The 19981-nt window shown below is 36.3% G+C and overlaps 1 protein-coding gene across 20 annotated transcripts in view; it reads left to right on the top strand.

The window, feature by feature from the left end:
• The window catches only part of LPP (LIM domain containing preferred translocation partner in lipoma), a 655110-nt gene that overhangs the window by 537792 nt on the left and 97337 nt on the right, over positions 1-19981 (top strand). For all 20 annotated transcript variants that reach the window (XM_079155229.1, XM_079155218.1, XM_079155217.1 and 17 more), the window contains one exon: positions 2047-2216. In XM_079155229.1, coding sequence (XP_079011355.1) covers positions 2047-2216 — 170 coding nt within the window. The remainder of the gene's footprint in view (positions 1-2046; positions 2217-19981) is intronic.

Below are 19981 nucleotides of genomic sequence, written 5' to 3'. Positions count from 1 at the left end.
CCAGCACTTAACAAATACATAATGTAACATTAGAGTTTTCCTAGGAATCCAGTGTTTTCAGTAGTTAAATGGATTGTTGATCTTCTGGTCCTTAATTCCCAGTATGTTTTCTGGAATGAAAAGTTGTCAATTGGTGGCATGAAGCTCTTAGAATTTTAGCCTCATTTTCAAACATAGTATAGTTAACTTTCCAGTAAACCAATTAAGTTGTTGGTTTTCTGTTTTCAGTATAACCATGAAAATAGTGCCATATGAAATAACATAATTTTCTTGTTATTAACAGAGTACAAAAATTTAAAGGTATCTTTCTTAGTTATGCCTTATAATAAAACAGGTACAAGCCTTAATAAATACACAAAAATGTCTAAGTTACATCTTATAATAAAAACAGGTACAAGTGAACTCTTGGAAAGAGGCTTGTAAAACCAAGCACAGTGCTTATTACAAATATTACACAAAATTGTTATCAAATATGAAGAATATAATATTGAAATTTTGTAAGAATATCACCTGTAGTAGAGACAGCTCAGTTTCTAAGAGCATAACTTTTACCAGCATTTGATAGTTCTTACTTCTTAGATAGTTTGAGCTTTATGTCAAAGACATTCTTTCCTGCAACAGAATGTAAAGAAATACTTTCCAGAGCCAAATACAACCAGAGAGAACTAGAAATATATTTACTCTTCTCTCAAGTCGAAACATTTAGCTTTCCCATTTTTGAGTGTGAAATGATTGTCAGGCCAATGTGATGTAGTGTTCAGAGCAGTTTTCTCTGACAAATCCTCCCCATAATGGTCCATAGTGTTGGATCTGTGTTAATCCTGATGTGCAGAACTGGGTAGGGGCAATTTTCTAGAGCAGTGAAGAGCATAGACACTGAAGCGAGACAGGGTGGACTTGATGTTAGTTGAAGATTCTCCCACACCTTATTTTCCTCATCTGTAAAGTAGGAATAATAATAGTGTCTACATATGTATTATAAATGTCTGGCATAAAAAGCACTAGGTTTGCTACAAGTATTGTGGAAAAGACTGCAAATTTTTGACATTCCCAGTGGCCTATAATCACCTGTTACCCATTAGGATTGTTTGTAATTTAGTAAAGACAAAGATAAAGAAGGCAAACCAGATGTGGACTCAACCTCTTGCTCAAGAGCCCCATGACAGCCGGATAGAGATGAACATTAAACAAAGCACAGTGCTTCTTGCTGACGAAAATTTTTATTTCAAATTATATTTTGTTGTTATTATTGAAAACTTAATATGTTTTTTTTAAAAACCTAACTCTGTGTCCATGTGTAGACAGGTGCCCCTTTAATCAACTTAAGAATGTTGTACCTTTGCAGACCACTGAATGGACAATGGCAACCATGGCCACAAGGGACTCAAAACCTCACAGTACATGGAACCACTACAGGAGTTAGGGATAGTCACACGAAGAGCAGACTCTGAGGCCATGCTAGCTGAATTATACATGTTTACATGGTCAAGTCCAAGAGATGAGACTGGTTTCATGAAGTTCCAGGAAACAGACCTAGAACAATTGGTTAGCAGTATCTGATTCAGTGTGAGAGAGAACTTTTTAGCAGTTGGAGTAGTGTGCCCATCACTGGGGACTAGACCACCAGGACTTTTGTGAAAAGAATTGAAGTTTAAGTTTGGATTCAGATCCCTCATGTTCTACCTGAATGTATAGACTCTCCAAAGAAAAGCTTTCCTGGACTGTTTTATAGATTGTGCCTTTCAGTCCAATCATCCTGAGTCATGTCCCTTTTAACATCAGGAAGTGAGACTGGAGTCAGACGTTGGCCTCAAAATCAGAGACCTGAGTTCTATTCTGTCACTTTCTCTGGGACCTTAGGTCAGTTTCGTCAATTAACTCATGTAAAATCCCCAACATGCTGGCCTTTCAAAGGATAGAAAGGTGGTAGTGGTGGTTCTTTTGCTGCTGCTAACAATACAAATCCACTGTCTCTCTGACACTGACTTCTTTAGAAGGATCAAAGTACTTCTTTGTCCTTAACAATTCTTCTCCATTTTCTTTCAGGCCGCTGTGCTCGCTGTGGGGAAAATGTAGTTGGGGAAGGTACAGGATGCACTGCCATGGATCAGGTCTTCCATGTGGATTGTTTTACCTGCATCATCTGCAACAACAAGCTCCGAGGGCAGCCCTTCTATGCAGTTGAAAAGAAAGCCTACTGTGAGCCCTGCTACATTGTAAGTTCTTTCACATTTGCTCTTCAGGTGCTTTGGCCTGATGCCAATCACTTCAGACAGAATGTAGCCATGTAAGCTTTATTTCTCACCCAACTTCAAAATTGTGTGTGTGTGTGTGTGTGTGTGTGTGTGTATAAATCGGCATATTGTCCAGATATTGCCCTATATTCTCCATTTATTTGAGGTCAGAAAAGTGCATTGGGGCCAGGCTCCTTTTCAATTAGTGAGTCAGCTGAGAAGATCACCAGCCTGTGGCCTTTTAGGCATTTATATCCAAACTAGTAGTTTCCTCCTCTAAGCATCAAAAGGCTTCCCAGTAGCACAGTATACCTCTTGATGGTAAATCGCACCCTGCATTTGAAAGCTGGTATTCTTAGGGAATCTTTGCAGACTTTGGGATTTGTCAGTGCTCTCCTAAATTCCTGAACTTCATTTCTACCCAGAATGTTTCTTACCCCGCTAATCCAGCAAATTTACAATGATACAGAGAAACCCTGAATTACAGAGCACCTTAAAGAGAAAGGAATAGTAATACTGACTGAGCTAATAATTGTTTTCTTTTTTAAAAGAAAAAATAAAACTATTTTAATAACATAGCTGAAATACTGAAAAATAGTCACATTATCTTGGTTTTTTTTACAGGGCCACTTAATCTATTACGTTATTCTCTAATAGAGCAAACTTTAATAAACGCAAACTTTAAAAAAATCTAAAGTACCTTTCTTTGCTATCTTTCTGCATGATTTTGATCTGTTTAACACATATTTGTGAAAAAAAAGTAGTATATTTTTTGCAATCTCACAAAAGAGTAATGATTTGGCCCGCCATACTGAGGTATTCCAGCATCAAAAAAACCAGTACAAGGTGTTGGGAGTCACAACTTTGCAAATTTCCAAAATTCATTCATTGGAGTTTCATTGGAGTTTCTGGCCTGGATGTTATCTTGCCATAACCTGGTAACTTTAATTCATTGTAATGCTGGGGTTTGTAGCACAGATCTGAAAGTTCAAGATTAAGACTACGTAGGATTATATGTTATTTTGCATCTTTTAGGTTCAATTTTATTTCATTTTTCTCCCAGAGGCAATTTGAATACATTTAGGATCATTAAAAAGCCATACATTTTTAGAGGTGGGGGAAAAAAAATCTTAAGACCATTTGCCTAATTTTTCTCTTTCGAAGTGAGAATGCAGAGAGATGAGGAGAGTAACTTTTTATATTCTGTCATAGTGTCAGAGCCAGGAGTATATTCAGTTACTCACAGCATCCTATCTTGTGCAAATACCACATGGTTTTAGTTTGTTCAAAACATAAAGATGGACAAAATAATATCCTGTTGATATGGAAGGAACGATGACATATAAGAGAAAGTCTGGTAAATGAATGCTTACCACTTTAGGACATTTGAATATTTCAAATATCCCCCTTTGAGATCTTCATTGAAAAGAGAAAAGCATTGCATAGTTCTCAGCTTTTTTGCATGAACTTTATGAACTGTCATTCACAATAAGACAACCACCACTATGAAACTACTTATTGCTACAAGCGCTTTGACAGGGATTTCAGCAGAACCTACAGAGGCACCCCAGGCCCATTTGGTTTTTTATTGTTGTTATTGTTTTTTTTTTTTGTTGTTGTTGTTTTAATTTTTTTAGGTGTTGATAAATCTTTATTTTATTCATTTATTTATATGTAGTGCCGAGAATCAAACCCAGTGCCTCATACATGCTAGGCAAGTGCTCTACCATGAAGCCACAACCCCAGCCCCTCTTTGTTCTTACTCTAAGAAATTACATATTGCTGGGTTTTTTTTTTTTTTTTAATACATTGTCTATTTCATCCCTTTTATCTACATTCCTGACTCTTGCTACTTTAATAACTTTCTTGTGGAAGCTCTCTTCAGCCATTCTTTTTATCCCTCTTAAGCCAAAAATCTTACTTTATATTAGGTAGAGTGAAGGGAGGGGAAGGGGGGGTATGGGGTAAGGAATGATAGTGGAGTGAAACAGACATTATTACCTCATGTACATGTATGACTACATGACTACTGTGATCTTGCAATGTGAATAATCAGAAACATGAGATCATAGTCAATTTATGTATGATCTATCAAAATGTGCAAATGCATTTTATTGTCATGTGCAACTAATTAGAGCAAATAAAATATTTTTTTAAATTTTAAAAAATAAAAAAATAAAAAATCTTAAATACATTATCAGAAAACAATTTAGCAGTATGAGGAGACATGAGTGTGAATTCAGTTCTAAGGCTTAATACTTTGACTCCCTGTGTAAGTTATTTGATCTTTCTAAGGCTTCAATTTCCTCATCTCTTTAAAAGGGATGATTTCAGTATTTCCCTCAAAGACTACAGAAGATGAAATGAAATAGTCTTAGTAAAAAGCACACTTTGCCTTCTCAAGAAACAGTTGTGGAATAAATGGTGTTCTGAGATTAATTTTATTAAGATATTTGGACCTAATCACTCTTTCTGAATGTGAGAACCTTACATGTGCGGTGAGATTCACCGGGAAGTTGTTTTAGCTCTAATATATACACTTCTCCCCCTTTTTCAAAGCTTTGCTTGCTTTCCTGAGTGTGTAATAAGACCAAAGAAAGTTGAACATGACAAAAGGAAGAGGGTTTCCACAGTGTGTGGGCCCAGATTTCAATATCTATTCCAGCATAGGGTCTTCAGTATGCTAACCCCCTCTGCTTTGGTTGCTTGTTACTATTCTCTGTTTATAGCAAGGAAAACTGGGAGATATTTAATCACAGACATGGAAGAACTGTGTGAATTCAAACAATGGAGATCCTTACAATCCTTTTGACATCCCTCCTTCATAAGAACATTTAATCAAGAATTTTCTTTAATGAAATCTATACATAATGACTCTAAAATGTAATTGAATTGTTACCATAATTCAGTTAAGCTTTACCCAGAGACCCTTGTTCAGCCTATATTGCCGAGTTCAACGCAGGCTTCATGCCCTCAAAAGGGTATACTAGCACTTTAATTTCTTCTAAACTTACATAAGCCCAATAAGTTGCACATTAGAACTATAAAGATGTTGGAGAAACAGAAAAAGTGAAATAGAACAAGTTTTTTTTTTTCTTTTTTGAAGATAGACTGTGTGTTAAGGACAGTCTTAGACATGTCTATGTTTCAAAGAACCAAAGGCCTTAGAACAGGAAGAACTTTCTGTGTGATCCAGCAAAATGACCTCTTTTACAACTGCAAAAAACCAGTAGCTAAAAGACATTCTTTTTAAAAATTTTTAATTGTTCTGTTTACTTATACATGACAGCAAAATGCATTTCACTTCATTGTACACAAATGGGGTACAACTTTTCATTTCTCTGGTTATATGCCACATAGAGTCACACCATTTGTACAATCATACATGTACATAGGGTAATGATGTCCATCTCATTCCACCATCTTTCATTTGGCCTTTGGTTTTGGGGATTGGCTTATATCACTTAGCATGTTATTCTCCAACTCCATCAATTTACCTGCAAATATCATAGTATCATTCTTTTTTAAGGATGAGTAATATAGTCCATTGTATACATATACCACAGTTTCTTTATCCACTCATCTATTGAAGGGCATCTAAGATGGTTCCACAGTTTAGATATTGTGAATTGAGATGTTATAAACATTGATGTGGCTGCATCACTGTAAGTATGCTGATTTTTTTAATTAAAAATCATAAATTTACATAGGGCAATGTTGTTTGATTCATTATTATTTTTCCCTCCCCCCCCCACCCTTCTCACCCCTCTTTTCCCTCTATACAGTCCTTCCTTCCTCCATTCTTACCACCCTCATTATCCCTAACCCTCAACCTAGCCCTAACCCTAATGCTAACCCCTCCTACCCCCCATTATATGTCCTTATCCGCTTATCACTGAGATCATTCGTCCTTTAGGTTTTTGAGATTGGCTTATCTCACTTAGCATGATATTCTCCAATTTCATCCATTTGCCTGCAAATGCCATGATTTTATCATTCTTTATGGCAGAGTAATATTCCATTGTATATATATATATGCCACAGTTTCTTTATCCATTCATCAACTGAAGGGCATCTAGATTGATTCCACAATCTGGCTATGGTTAATTGAGCAACTGTGAACATTGATGTGGCTGTATCTCTGTAGTATGCTGATTTTAAGTCCTTTGGGTATAGGCCAAGGAGTGGGATAGCTGGGTCAAATGGAGGGTCCATTCCAAGTTTTCTAAGTAATCTCCACACTGCTTTCCAGAGTGGCTGCACTAATTTGCAGCCCCACCAGCAATGTATGAGTGTACCTTTCTCGCCACATCCTCACCAACACCTGTTGTTGCTCGTATTCTTGATAATCACCATTCTAATTGGGGTGAGATGGAATCTTAGGGTGGTTTTGATTTGCATTTCTCTTATTACTTGAGATGTTGAACATTTTTCCATATGTTTGTTGATTGCTTGTAGATCTTCTTCTGTGAAGTGTCTATTCATTTCCTTAGCCCATTTGTTGACTGGATTATTTGAATTCTTGGAGTAGAGTTTTTTGAGTTCTTTATAGATTCTGGAGATTAGTGCTCTCTCTGAAGTATGAGTGGCAAAGATTTTCTCCCAATCAGTAGGCTCTTTCTTCGCATTGCTGATAGTTTCCTTTGCTGACAGAAAGCTTTTTAGTTTGAATCTATCCCAGTTGTTGATTCTTGCTTTTATTTCTTATGCTATGGGAGTCCTGTTAAGGAAGTCTGATCCTAAGCCAACAAGCTGAAGGTTTGGACCTACTTTTTCTCCTATAAGATGCAGGGTCTCTGGTCTGATTCTGAGGTCCTTGATCCATTTTGAGTTGAGTTTTGTGCAGGGTGAGAGATAGGGGTTTAATTTCATTCCGTTGCATATTTTTTTCCACTTTTCCCAGAACCATTTATTGAAGAGGCTATCTTTTCTCCATTACATATTTTTGGCACCATTGTCTAGTATGAGAAAATTGTATTCATTTGGGTTTGTGTCCATGTCCTCTATTCTGTACCATTGATCTACCTGTCTATTTTGGTACCAATACCATGCTGTTTTTGTTACTATTGATTTATAGTAGAGTTGAAGATCTGGTATTGTGATACCCCCTACTTTGCTCTTTCTACTGAGGATTGCTTTAGCTATACTGGGTTTCTTATTCTTTCCGATGAATTTCATGATTGCTTGCTCTATTTCTTCAAGGTACATCATTGGGATTTTAATTGGAATCTGTGTAGCACTTTAGGTAGTATGGCCATTTTGACAATATTAATTCTGCCTATCCAAGAACATGGGAGATCTTTCCATCTTCTGAGGTTTTCTTTAATTTCTTTCTTTAGTGTTCTGTAGTTCTCATTGTAGAGGTCTTTCACCTCTTTTGTGAGATTGATTCCCAAGTATTTTATTTTTTTCGAGGCTATTGTGAATGGGGTAGTTTTCCTAATTTCTCTTTCTGAAGATTCATCACTTATGTATAAAAATGCATTGGATTTATGAGCATTGATCTTGTAACCTGCTACTTTACTGAATTCATTTATGAGTTCTAAGAGTTTTCTGGTGGAATTTCCAGGTTCCTCTAAATATATAATCATGTCATCAGCAAACAGGGATAGTTTGAGTTCTTCTTTTCCTATTTGTATCCCTTTAATTTCCTTGGTCTGTTTAATTGCTCTGGCTAGAGTCTCAAGGACAATGTTGAAGAAAAGTGGTGAAAGAGGGCATCCCTGCCTTGTTCCAGTTTTTAGGGGGAATGCTTTCAGTTTTTCACCATTTAGAATGATATTGGCCATGGGCTTAGCATAGATGGCCTTTACAATGTTAAGGAATGTTCCCACTACCCCAATTTTTTCTAGTGTTTTGAGCATGAAGAGATGCTGTATTTTATTGAATGCTTTTTCTGCATCTATTGAAATAATCATGTGATTCTTAACTTTTAGTCTGTTGATATGATGAATGACATTTATTGATTTCTGGATGTTGAACCAACCTTGCATCCCTGGGATAAAACCCACTTGATCGTGGTGCACTATCTTTTTAATATATTTTTGTATGCGATTTGCTAAAATTTTGTTGAGAATTTTTGCGTCGATGTTCATTAAGGATATTGGTCTGAAATTTTCTTTCCTCAAAGTGTCTGTGTCTGGTTTAGGTATCAGGGTGATATTAGCTTCATAGAATGAGTTTGGAAGCGTTCCATCCTCTTCTATTTCATGGAATACTTTGAGGAGTATTGGAATGAGCTCTTCTTTAAAGGTTTTGTAGAACTCAGCTGAGAACCCATCTGGTCCCGAACTTTTCTCTGTTGGTAGGCTTTTGATGACCTCTTCTATTTCACTGCTTGAAATTGATTTATTTAAGTTGTGTATGTCCTCCTCGTTCAGTTTAAGTAATTCATATGTCTCTAGAAACTTGTTGGTGTCTTCCAGGTTTTCTGTTTTGTTGGAGTATAGATTTTCAAAATAGCTTCTAATTATGTTTTGTATTTCACTCGTGTCTGTTGTGATATTTCCTTGTTCATTCCGAATTTCAGTAATTTGAGTTTTCTCCCTCTTTCTCTTTGTTAGTGTGGCCAAGGGTTTATCAATTTTGTTTATTTTTTTTCAAAGAACCAACTATTTTATTTGTTAATTTTTCCGATTGTTTCTTTTGTTTCCATTTCGTTGATTTTGGCTCTGATTTTAACTATTTCCTGTCTTCTACTACTTTTGGTGTTGGTCTGCTCTTCTTTTTCTAGGGCTTTGAGCAGTAGTGTTAAGTCGTTTATTTGTTGATTTCTACTTCTTTTGTTGAATGCACCCCATGAAATAAATCTTCCTCTAAGTACTGCTTTCATAGTGTCCCAGAGATTTTGATGTGATGTGTCTTTGTTCTCGTTTACTTCTAAGAATTTTTTTATTTCCCTCCTGATGTCTTCCGTTATCCATTCATCATATAATAGTATATTATTTAATCTCCAAGTATTGGAGAAGTTTCTGTTTTTTATTCTGTCATTTATTTCTAATTTCAATCCATTATGATCTGATAGATTACAAGGTAGTATCTCTATCTTCTTGTATTTGCTAACAGTAGCTTTGTGGCATAAAACATGTTCTATTTTAGAGAAGGGTCCATGTGCTGCTGAGAAGAAAGTGTATTTGTTCTTTGTTGGATGGTATATTCTATATAAGTCAGTTCAGTCTAAATTGTTGATTGTGTTATTGAGATCTATGGTTTCTTTATTCAATTTTTGTTTGGACAATCTATCCAGCGGTGAGAGGTGTGTTAAAATCGCCTAGTATTATTGTGTTGTGGTCTATTTGATTTCTGGAATTGAGAAGGATTTGTTTGACGTACATGGATGAGCCAATGTTTGGGGCATAGATATTTATGATTGTTATGTCTTGCTGATTTATGCTTCCCTTAAGCATTATGTAATGTCCTTCTTTATCCCTTCTGACTAGTTTTGGCTTGAAGTCCACATTATCTGAAATGAGGATGGATACTCCAGTTTTTTTGCTGTGTCCGTGTGTATGGTATGTTTTTTCCCATCCTTTCACCTTTAGTCTATGGGTATCTCTTTCTATGAGATGAGTCTCTTGCAGGCAGCAAGTTGTTGGATTTTTCTTTTTAACCCATTCTTCCAGCCTATGTCTTTTGATTGATGAGTTCAGGCCTTTAACATTCAGGGTTATTATTGTGATATGATTTGTATTGCTAGTCATTTGACTCATTTTTGTTTTTTGGCATGATTTGATTTCCCCTTTATTTGGCTATTCCTTTAGGCTAGTTCCTCCCATTGCTGATTTGCATCGTTGTTTTTCATCTCTTCCTCGTGGAATATTTTGCTGAGAATGTTCTGTAATGCTGGCTTTCTTTTTGTAAATTCCTTTAGCTTTTGTTTACCATGGAAAGGTCTTAGTTCATCGTCAAATCTGAAAGTAAGTTTTGCTGGGTATAAGATTCCTGGTTGGCATCCATTTTCTTTCAGGGCTTGGTAAATGTTGTCCCTTCTAGCTTTTAGGGTCTGGATTGAAAAATCTGCTGATACTCTTATTGGTTTCCCCCTGAATGTAATTTGATTCTTTTCTCTCGTGACCTTTAAAATTCTGTCTTTATTTTCTAATTTAGGTATTTTTATAATAATGTGCCTTGGTGTGGGTCTGTTGTAATTTTCACCAGGTGGGGAAGACTCACCCCTTCTTGAATCCTGGGTTCTGGAGCGACAGGAGATGCAGTCACCCTCTAGTCTGCCATCTTGGATTGCCCCGTGGAAAAAACCTGCGGCCAGAGGGGGCAGTCTGCCTGGAGAGGTCTCTGGCTGCCCTGCCCTGGTCCCAGAGGCTGCTTGCGGGTCGGAGGTCTCCGTTGGCCTGGGGACTTGTGGCTGGCTCTGTGTAGAAAGGCTCTCACTGGGTGGTCTGCTCCAAGAAGCTAGCCTAGAAAGGCGCTACCCGCCGGAGGGAGCCGGGCTGCTTGGGGAAGTCCCTGGCTGCCCTGTCCTGGTCCCTGAAGCAACCTATGGGCCTGAGCTCACCGCGCTGGCTCAGGGACTTGAAGCTGGTTGTGTGCAGAAAGGCTCTCACTGGGGGGCCTGCTCTGAGAAGCTGGAGAATCTGGCCCTGTGGGAGGAGCCCACCACTGGAGTGCTCAGGGCTACCTGGGGAAGACTCTAGCTGCCCTGCCCTACTCTAATAAGCTGCCCGTATCTGGGCCTGCTGCCCGGGCCGAGCTTCACTGGGTGGGAGAGAGACTCACCCCGTGGCTCTATTTTAGTCCGAGTCTCTCAATGCCTCCCCTTCTTGAATCCTGGGTTCTGGAGCAACTGGAGATGCAGTCACCCTCTAGTCCGCCATCTTGGATCGCCAGTATGCTGATTTTAAGTCCTTTGGATATAGACCAAGAAGTGCAATAGTGGGCCAAATGGTAGTTCCATTCCAGTTTTTCTGAGGAATCTCCATACTGCTTTCCATCCTGGTTACACCAGTTTGTAGTCCCACCAGCAATGTATGAGTATACCTTTTCCCCACATCCTCACCAACACTTATTGTTGCTTATATTCTTGATAATTGCCATTTTGACTGGAGTGAGATGAACTCTTAGAGTAGTTTTGATTTGCATTTCTCTAATTACTAGAGATGTTGAACATTTTTTTCATATTTGTTGATCTGCTAAAAGACATTCTTTATAAAACAGAGAAAACTGAGTCCCTGAACATTAGTTAGGATTCCTTTCTTTTGTTTAATTTTTTTCATTGATGGAATAAGTATGTTGGAGTAACTTAGTTAATTATTTCTTGGTGACACTAAGACCAGGAATGAGACCCATCTAATATAAATATATTTCTGTCCAAATTAGTTATTGATAAATCTAAGATCATATTTAAATTAGACATTTACATTATTTTAAGGTAAAATGCACAAGTGATGTCTTCAGATTCAGTTCGTTAATTACAGATATATTTCTAAGGTCTCTTGAACTCTTCATCCTTATGCACAAGTAGCTGTGATTAAACAAATTTCATTCAGTATGGCATTTTAATTCTCTACACTTATTTGATTTTCTATTTCCTATTTGTTAACCTAATATAAATATGTACACCACTTTCTATTTTCATTTTTAGCTTTTTATCTTTTTAGATTTACATGCTATATTTTAAAATCATGTCTCACCCAAAAGATATTAGGTATTTTCTAATATTTTAGCATTGTAACTAATAACATGCTTATGGAAAACTGAGTAAAATTTTTTTATATTTTGTAAATTACTTCCATAGAATAATTTTAAATTTATGTTGCCAAGAACAGTGCAATTCAGAATACTTTGCTTTATTTTGCTACCTTTCTTTAGAAAGATTTTTTTCCAGTTTACAGGACCATCCACAATAATGAGACCACTTATTAAATGTATACTATTCTCTATTGGAGAGGTTTGACTATATTTGTTTTGAACCAGTTTAATACATACATTGTCATAGTTATTTACATTCTTATTAGCAAATTTGAGATGTTTTTCTACTTTGGTGTCACTGTCTTTCTCTTTTGCTCTCTTTTTAAAAGCTTAGTTTTAACTAGTCATAAAATTTTGAATAAATGAACAAATTAAAATTAAGAGCGCAAAAACTTCCTTGGGAAGTAAGGTGATATAAATAGCATCTCTTTATGTAGTGCTGACTTTCCTGGTATGACCTTGGGTAAATCATTCATCTTTTGAGTACTAGTGCTCACATTCATTAAAAGAAGACATTAATTTCTTATCTTCAAAGAGAGAGAAAGAACAAGTATGATATTTTGTATGTCATTAAACCATTTACCAATATAAGGGCTTAATATGATTAATAATATAACTATCATTGCTTTTTCCCCTTAGCATTATGTGATCCAATTTAGAAACCCTCTAAGTTTGGAGAAGTATCCTGGCTGTAGTTACGATAGAAATCCCAAAATAAATTGATGTCGTAGGAGGAATTCGAGAACATGTATGTGAAGAAGAGCTTTGTGCTTTGCTTACGTCTCTTTCTATGCTGCTGTCAGGATGAGACCACAGGGGTGACTCTCCTTGTGTGTCCTCTGCCCTCCCTGAGACCAGGTTACTCATGGGCGTAGATGTAGCACAATCATCGCTGTTTTCCTCTTTGCACTGACAGGGATTTGGGGCCTTCGACACAGCAGCTCAGAAGTTTTCACCAAAGTGTTTACCAAATGGCAGCTGAGGATCCTCCCCTAGATCAGGGCTCCTACACAGAGTGGTTGGAGTCCAGCTTCTGACTCTGATGGTGGAAGTTGTTAAGACATTTTTATTTTTAGAGTTGAAATCCTAGTGACTAAAGGGCCTCTAGAAACAAGAGGTCAGCTCCAAAGGATGCGAAGCTCTGAGGGCCCTGAACTTGGCACATTAGTGGCCAGCCCACCAGCAGCTTTTCACTCTCTTCTGTCACTAAATGGCCACAGTTAAAACAGTCTAACTTTTCAACCTCCAGTGAAAGATTGGGTTTTGTACCTCTGCAGGAAAGCTGTCCTTTGTAAATTCAAGTTCTCCTAATAAAATGTTTTAAAAGCACTCCTAGCCAGTGCCTTATATGGGTGTTGGAAAAGAAACTGGGAGTTTGGACTAAATCTTTAAAATCCACATGAATTTCCCTTCTTTTTTCTTAACCTCCAGCCTTTGGTCTCTCATCTCCAAGATGTGTTTTTCTGTCTTATCTTCTCACTCACACACATCAACATGCAAACTAAACACCACACTACACACATACCACACACTACACGGATACCACACACATTACACACACCACACACATCACACACACCGCACACACTACATGCACTACACATGACATACACACAGCACACACGCCACACACTTGACACACACCACACATGCCATACACATATAACATACATGCACCATACACAGCACACACATATACACCACATACCACATGCACTTTCTTCTTGATGTTTTATCCTCATCCCAGGAAGAAGAAAAATGGCTCAAAAAAGAGAAAAAATTGTCAAGTACTCCTTTGAGGGATTTAACCACACTAACTTCTGAAACATCATCCCTTTCATTCATATGGTTGAGCATTTTCCAGTGCTCCTGAGCATCTTTTATAGAATGTTATCATGGATATTAGAGCCACATGAAAGAGATGAGGAGAAGATTGTTATCTCATCCTACAGATGTTTTAAAGTAAAAGATGAAATGAAGACTAGGAAGAGTGCTTCCAACTTGCTCTTTATTGCCTGGTCATGCTCCCAGCCTGCAGCTAATGTTCAACTTCCTGAATGCATGAAGACCTTGCCACCACCCCCTCCACACGCACACCCCTACAGTTAGCTGTAATCAGCACCTTCCATTTCCAGGATTTTAATTGATAGTCACTTGCAGCATGCCTTCCAGTACTGCAGAATGGCAGGTGAAAAATGGTCTTCGTTAGTGTTTACATATTACTCTTCCTGAAATGCCTCAAGATATGAGGCAAAAACTCCCTTTAGAGTTAAAAATAATGCTAACAACAATGAACATTTGTTTAGCACTTTAACTTTTACAAAGTACTTTTAAAAAGAAATATTACGTTGTTTTAGTCAGCTTTATTCGCTGCTATGACTAAAAGACCTGACAAGGACAATTTTAGAGGAGGAAGAGTCTATTTGGGAGCTCATGGTTTCAGTGGTCTCAGTCCACAGACAGCCAGCTCCATTCTTCAGGGCTCAAGATGAGGCCAAGCATCATGGCAGAAGAGCGTGGTAGAGGAAGGCAGTTCAAGACATCACACCAGGAAACAGAGGGACTCCACTCAAAATATATACCCCAAAGACTTGTCTCTAATGACCTACCTCCTCCAGCTATACCCTACCTGCCTTCAGTTACCACTCAGTTAATCTTTACCAGAGAATTAATTGTATGATTGAGTGAAGGCTCTCATAACCCAATTATTCACCTCTAGGCCTTCTTGCATTACCTTACACATAAGTTTTTGGGGATACCACATATCTAAACCATAAACCATTCTCAAGTGATCCTAAAAAATAGGTACAATTATTTTTGCTTCCATTTCCAATGTCAAGAAATGAAATCTCAAAAAAAAAAAAAAAATCTCAGTTTATGCAGTTCCAGAGAGTATGTGTATCAGATCTAGGACTTCACCCTGGCCTTGCTTCCCAAGTCCAACTCTTTCTACTTGCCCAATAAAAATTACTGGAAATCTTACTTATTGTTGCTAAATTTCCATTTTCCTAATTATTTTTCTTTATTACCATGTCTTCATAATTTCTTTAAATAGTTAATCCAAAGTTTGAATTTTTAGACATGTGCCTTCACCTTAATTTTAAGTATTTTAGAGATATATTAAGATCAGAATAATTTTTGGTAGTAATTATTTGAAAGATGTTTTAGTATTATATGCTTATTAGAGAAATATAGTATTTTACACTCATTAGAAACTAAAAGAAAAAGGGTATGTTATTCTTTCATCTAAATATAATAGTTTGTATGTTGCTGCATATTCCTTTCCTATATCTACATACCTGCATTTATGGAGACAGATAGATACAGATAGATACAGATACAGATGCAGAGATATATCTCCACATTCATCTTCATGTCCTACAGATCATACCATACATACTAGTTAGTAATTTATTTTTGTTGCGGTGTATCAGACTTTGCTCAAAAATATTAAATATTCCATGGACATCCAAAAAGAACATGTATTACCTACATACCCTTCTTGAAAAGTCACTCAAAGAAATATTCCATCAAAATAAGTCAATCAAAATATACTGTGCAAGAGATCTAGATCAAATAAGAACCCTCTTAATTGACAAGCCCTGAGCCAATAAAACTACTTGTTAAAAATATAGAAACTAACAAAGATAATAGAACTTAATTATTAATTAATGTTATCTTACTTTTTTCTTTTTCTTTTTTTAAATTTTTTTTGGTACCCAGGATTGAACTCAGGGGCACTTGACCACTGAGCCACGTCCCCCGCCCTATATTGTTTTTTATTTAGAGACAGAGTCTCACTGAGTTGCTTAGCGCCTGACTTTTGCTGAGGCTGGCTTTAAACTCTCAATTCTCCTGCCTCAGCCTCCCAAGGCACTAGGATTACAGGTGTGTATCACTGCAACTGGCTAATATTATCTTTAAAATAATATTTTTCAATATAAAATGTCAAATATCTATAATATTAAAAACAGACACAATACCATTTAGAACATAACTATCAAATTTACCAAGTAGACCAAAGAACCCGATTTTATTAATGAAGGTAATGATTCCAGTGAGGACCAGCCCAGAATTAAATATTATTACATTGAAATTATGCTACAAAATTTTGATAAAATATGAAATGAAAATGCTAAAGGCATATCTTTATAAAACTTTGACATACCTCTTTCAGTCTTGGACCAATCAATTCTAGGAATTGAATGATATCATTAATAATATCATTAATAAGATTGATGTGATCAAGGTAAACTGATCTAAAGAAATTGTATCTTCTTTACAAAAACTCCACAGAAGAATTAGAAAAAACTATTCATCCCATAAAAATATAAGAGAAAATTGTAGATATAGCTCCTACATTTGCTGGCAGAATTACAGATCAGTGCAATAAAACAAGAAATATATAAAAGGACAAATAGATAAACACCCTCTCAGGTTAAGGAGTTGTTGACAAGGGGAGATGAGGGCAGCCCTGCCTGGCAAATAGGGAATACAGCCAAGCAAAAGGAGTATGTATAAATTAACTTAAGCAATAAAATTACAAGAAATCAACCTAAAGAATGAAGGAATTTGCTAAAGTGAAATTATTCATAATTGAAAAATAACTAGAATTGTTTAGGTCTAGATAATTTTTGAAAAGAGTAATAAAATAAATTATGGGGAAAATAAAAAAGGGACAAAGCAAACGTTACAGAAAATTACCAATGAAAAAGGAAAACTCTTAGCATATGTCTAAAACATTTTAAAATCATTACATTTAAAATTTTATAGAAAAACTATTTTTTCCTGCAAATCTAAAATATGCAGGGATAAAAACTCATATAACCTCATAAACATAGATGAAAGTCAGAGCTGCTACCTGAGAAAGACCCAGGAAATTTCACTAACAGGATTTTTCATATCTTCAAAGAACAAATGATTCCTGTTCTATTTCAGCTTTCAGAGCCTAGCAAGAGAGAAGTTTCCCAAATCATTTTATAAAACCAGCCTGATCCTGGTAGTAATACCTAACTTAGTTCACCCCCAAAAGAAAACACTATACTAATCTAGTTTTCACAAAAAAAAGAGATCCTAGATGAAATGTTAGTCAAGTGGATATCACATAATAAAACATTCCAAGGCATTCCATAATTGGCATGTCAGAACAATATTAGGAACCTTTAACATAGTTATACTGATATATAAAATTGGAAGACAAAAACTTCATCTCTATAGATGCTTTTTATTGAAGTACATTTTATAAAATTTATTACCTATTTTTACTTAAAACAAAAAACGCTACAATGGCACAAAACAAGCTCTGTGTAAAATAGAAGGGAAAAGGAGATATGTGTTTCATAGAATAAAACAAACCAAAGCTGTGGCCAACCTTCCTTCTCCCTAGGTCTAGGTATGCACAGGATCTCCCCTGTTTATTGATGTTCTTCATGTTCTAGCCTCCAAAGGAAATTGGGAACAAAGGAAAAAGTTAAAAACATATGTGTGTGTATTTCCATTTATTAAGTAATTTTTTTTTAGTTTTACAGACTGCATTTTGATTCATCGTACACAAATGGAGTACAACTTTTTATTTCTATGGTTGTACAAGTAATATTTCTGACATAAAAATACAGAGAATAATATGATAAAGGTCATATTGTACCTGTCATCTAATTTAAGAAATAAAACAGTAAGGAATTCAGATGAAGTTCTTTGGGTTCTGTTTTATGATCACATTCCCAAAACTTCTATATAATATACCCATTATTCTAAATTTGTTTTTTAATTTAAAGTTATTATCCATGCATTTATTTATATTTTTGATACATATCTCTAAACCTTATATAGTATTGTTTGTATATAGTGTTTCTTAATTTTAAACAAATGTCATTTTATCTCATTCATATTTTTCTGATACTTTCCTTTCAACATTTTAATAGTAGGATATATAAATATACATAATGTGATTATTTTCCTAGAAAGCCTGAAAAATCTAAAGAGTAAAAATAAGGGAAGTTTAATAAACTGGCAAAATAAAAAATACAAGTTTAGGTTTAGAAAATATAACAGGAAAGATATCCTTATATAGAAGCAACAAAAATTACAAAATACCTAGGTAAAACTTTAAAGATGTAAATGATCTAAGTGAAGAATATTATAAAACTTTGAAAAAGTAATTAACTCATGCACAGAACGATCTGGGGATCGAACATGCTTTGGAACTTTGTCTCATTTTTTGTCATTCATGTATTACCCTGTTATTTCACAAGAGCAACAGTTTCAGTGGGGGAATGAATATTTACTGCACTGTCCTTTGCTAATGGTATTATTTAGCCCTTTTCCCTGAATAACCTCCAGCCTTGGCTGATCTTGGTGACTGCTCACTACATCCCTGTGGGCTTCAAGGCAGCACTTACTGGTACAGAAAGGAAGCACAGACCTGTAAGTAGATTGTCCAGAACAATCAAGAGGCCTCACTGAACATAGCATTTTCCTCCTCATTCCTATCCCTAACTATATTCACTTCTGTTGCCATAGAATTAGAATGCTTTTTAAAGACCAGAAGGAACCTTAGAAATTCAATAACGTCATTTTATAACTGAGAAAGCTAAAGCCCAAGAAAGCTGACTGATCTGCCTGAGGTTATATGGTTTATTAATGGCAGAGGCAGGAATAGAAACCATGAGCCTTGATGATGTCTTCAAAGAACTGCTTTCTTTGGGACCTACACAAGGAATTTTAACCATATGTGGCCAGAGGTCCTGAGAGACACCCCTAGAAAATGTTGGATTTAGTGGATTTGGGTTGGGAAGTGTAGAAGTAGGACATGTTTGCTTCAGTCCTAGCCAGAGTGAAGGGTCTCAGATTTCCAGGTTAAATGCCTCTGAAACTTTATGCTAGAACCTTCCTACTGCCCCAGTTTGTTTATTTTTAAATCAAGCATGAACTCACCACTCGATGTTTGCAGAGTTTGGATGAATGTCAGAATCAAGCCACTGTAATAATGGTTTAAGATTATTTAATCCCATTACTTATACACTTCATTAGGCTGAGTGAATTGTTGGCAGTGGTTCAGTACACTTCCTACTTTAGAGATAAAAGGATGGAAAGAAAATAGGGAAGGAGCCTATTCCTTGTTTTCTTTCATATTTATCTTAAGTCTCTTAATGGATAAAGGAATGATAATTAGCCAGCTATATAGCTTGGAAGCTGTGTTGGGGGATCTTCTGATTCCCCCCATCCCTCAGAAATGTCTAGAGCTGTATATGTCCTTTAGAGTAAAAAGTAGGAGGGCAGAGGGTGTGTGTGTGTGTGTGTGTGTGTGTGTGTGTGTGTGTGTTTATGCTATAAAAATCAATCATACAAATAAACTTGAAAATAAGCTCAAGGATTCTAGCTAGGTAGGATATTCAGGGGTTTGGTGTAAAAGAGCAGATGATTTTAAAACTATAAACTGTGAAAAGTAAAACTACACCCAGCTTGACCAATTACTATTCTGTTTCTACCCATTTCTCTTAGCTTGAGTTTCCCTACACATAAAATGGAAGTACTGTTTCTTATGGTTATACAGTTACATGAAGATTGAGAGAGGACAGGGATGAGCAAAAATCATGGCGAGGGCTTTGAGCAGTAAGTAAATGCACCAGGACCTATCCTGGAGGACACACACAAAATCTACAAGGGAGAATTTTCCCTGACTTGAATCACCAAAGATTGTGCTGCTGGTTTCAGAGCTCATGGAGTCTGAGAGATGGCAATTCACGAGACTCTGGAAGCTTGGTTTTCTTAAAACGTGTCAGAGGTCACATGCTTTGAAATCACCCTGAAATTCTCATTAAAAAATAGAAGTCTGAACCTTTCCCTAGAATGGCTGCACAAGAGGACAGAAACTGTGCCTTTCACAAGTCTCTAGGGTAGAAGTAGAGTGGGAGTCTTTTTCTCTTTCAAATTTGAGACCTATGTGTGTATACGTCCAGCTTAGCTCATACAAGAAGCAACCCCAAAACTCCTCTCCACTCTTATCTCCCATCTCTTTCCTCTGCATTCCTTTTACAGTGCTT

Source organism: Sciurus vulgaris (genome assembly GCF_902686455.1).
Source record: "Sciurus vulgaris genome assembly, chromosome: 10".
NCBI classification, from domain to species: Eukaryota; Metazoa; Chordata; class Mammalia; order Rodentia; family Sciuridae; genus Sciurus; species Sciurus vulgaris.
This window is presented reverse-complemented; position numbering and strand designations above follow the sequence as displayed.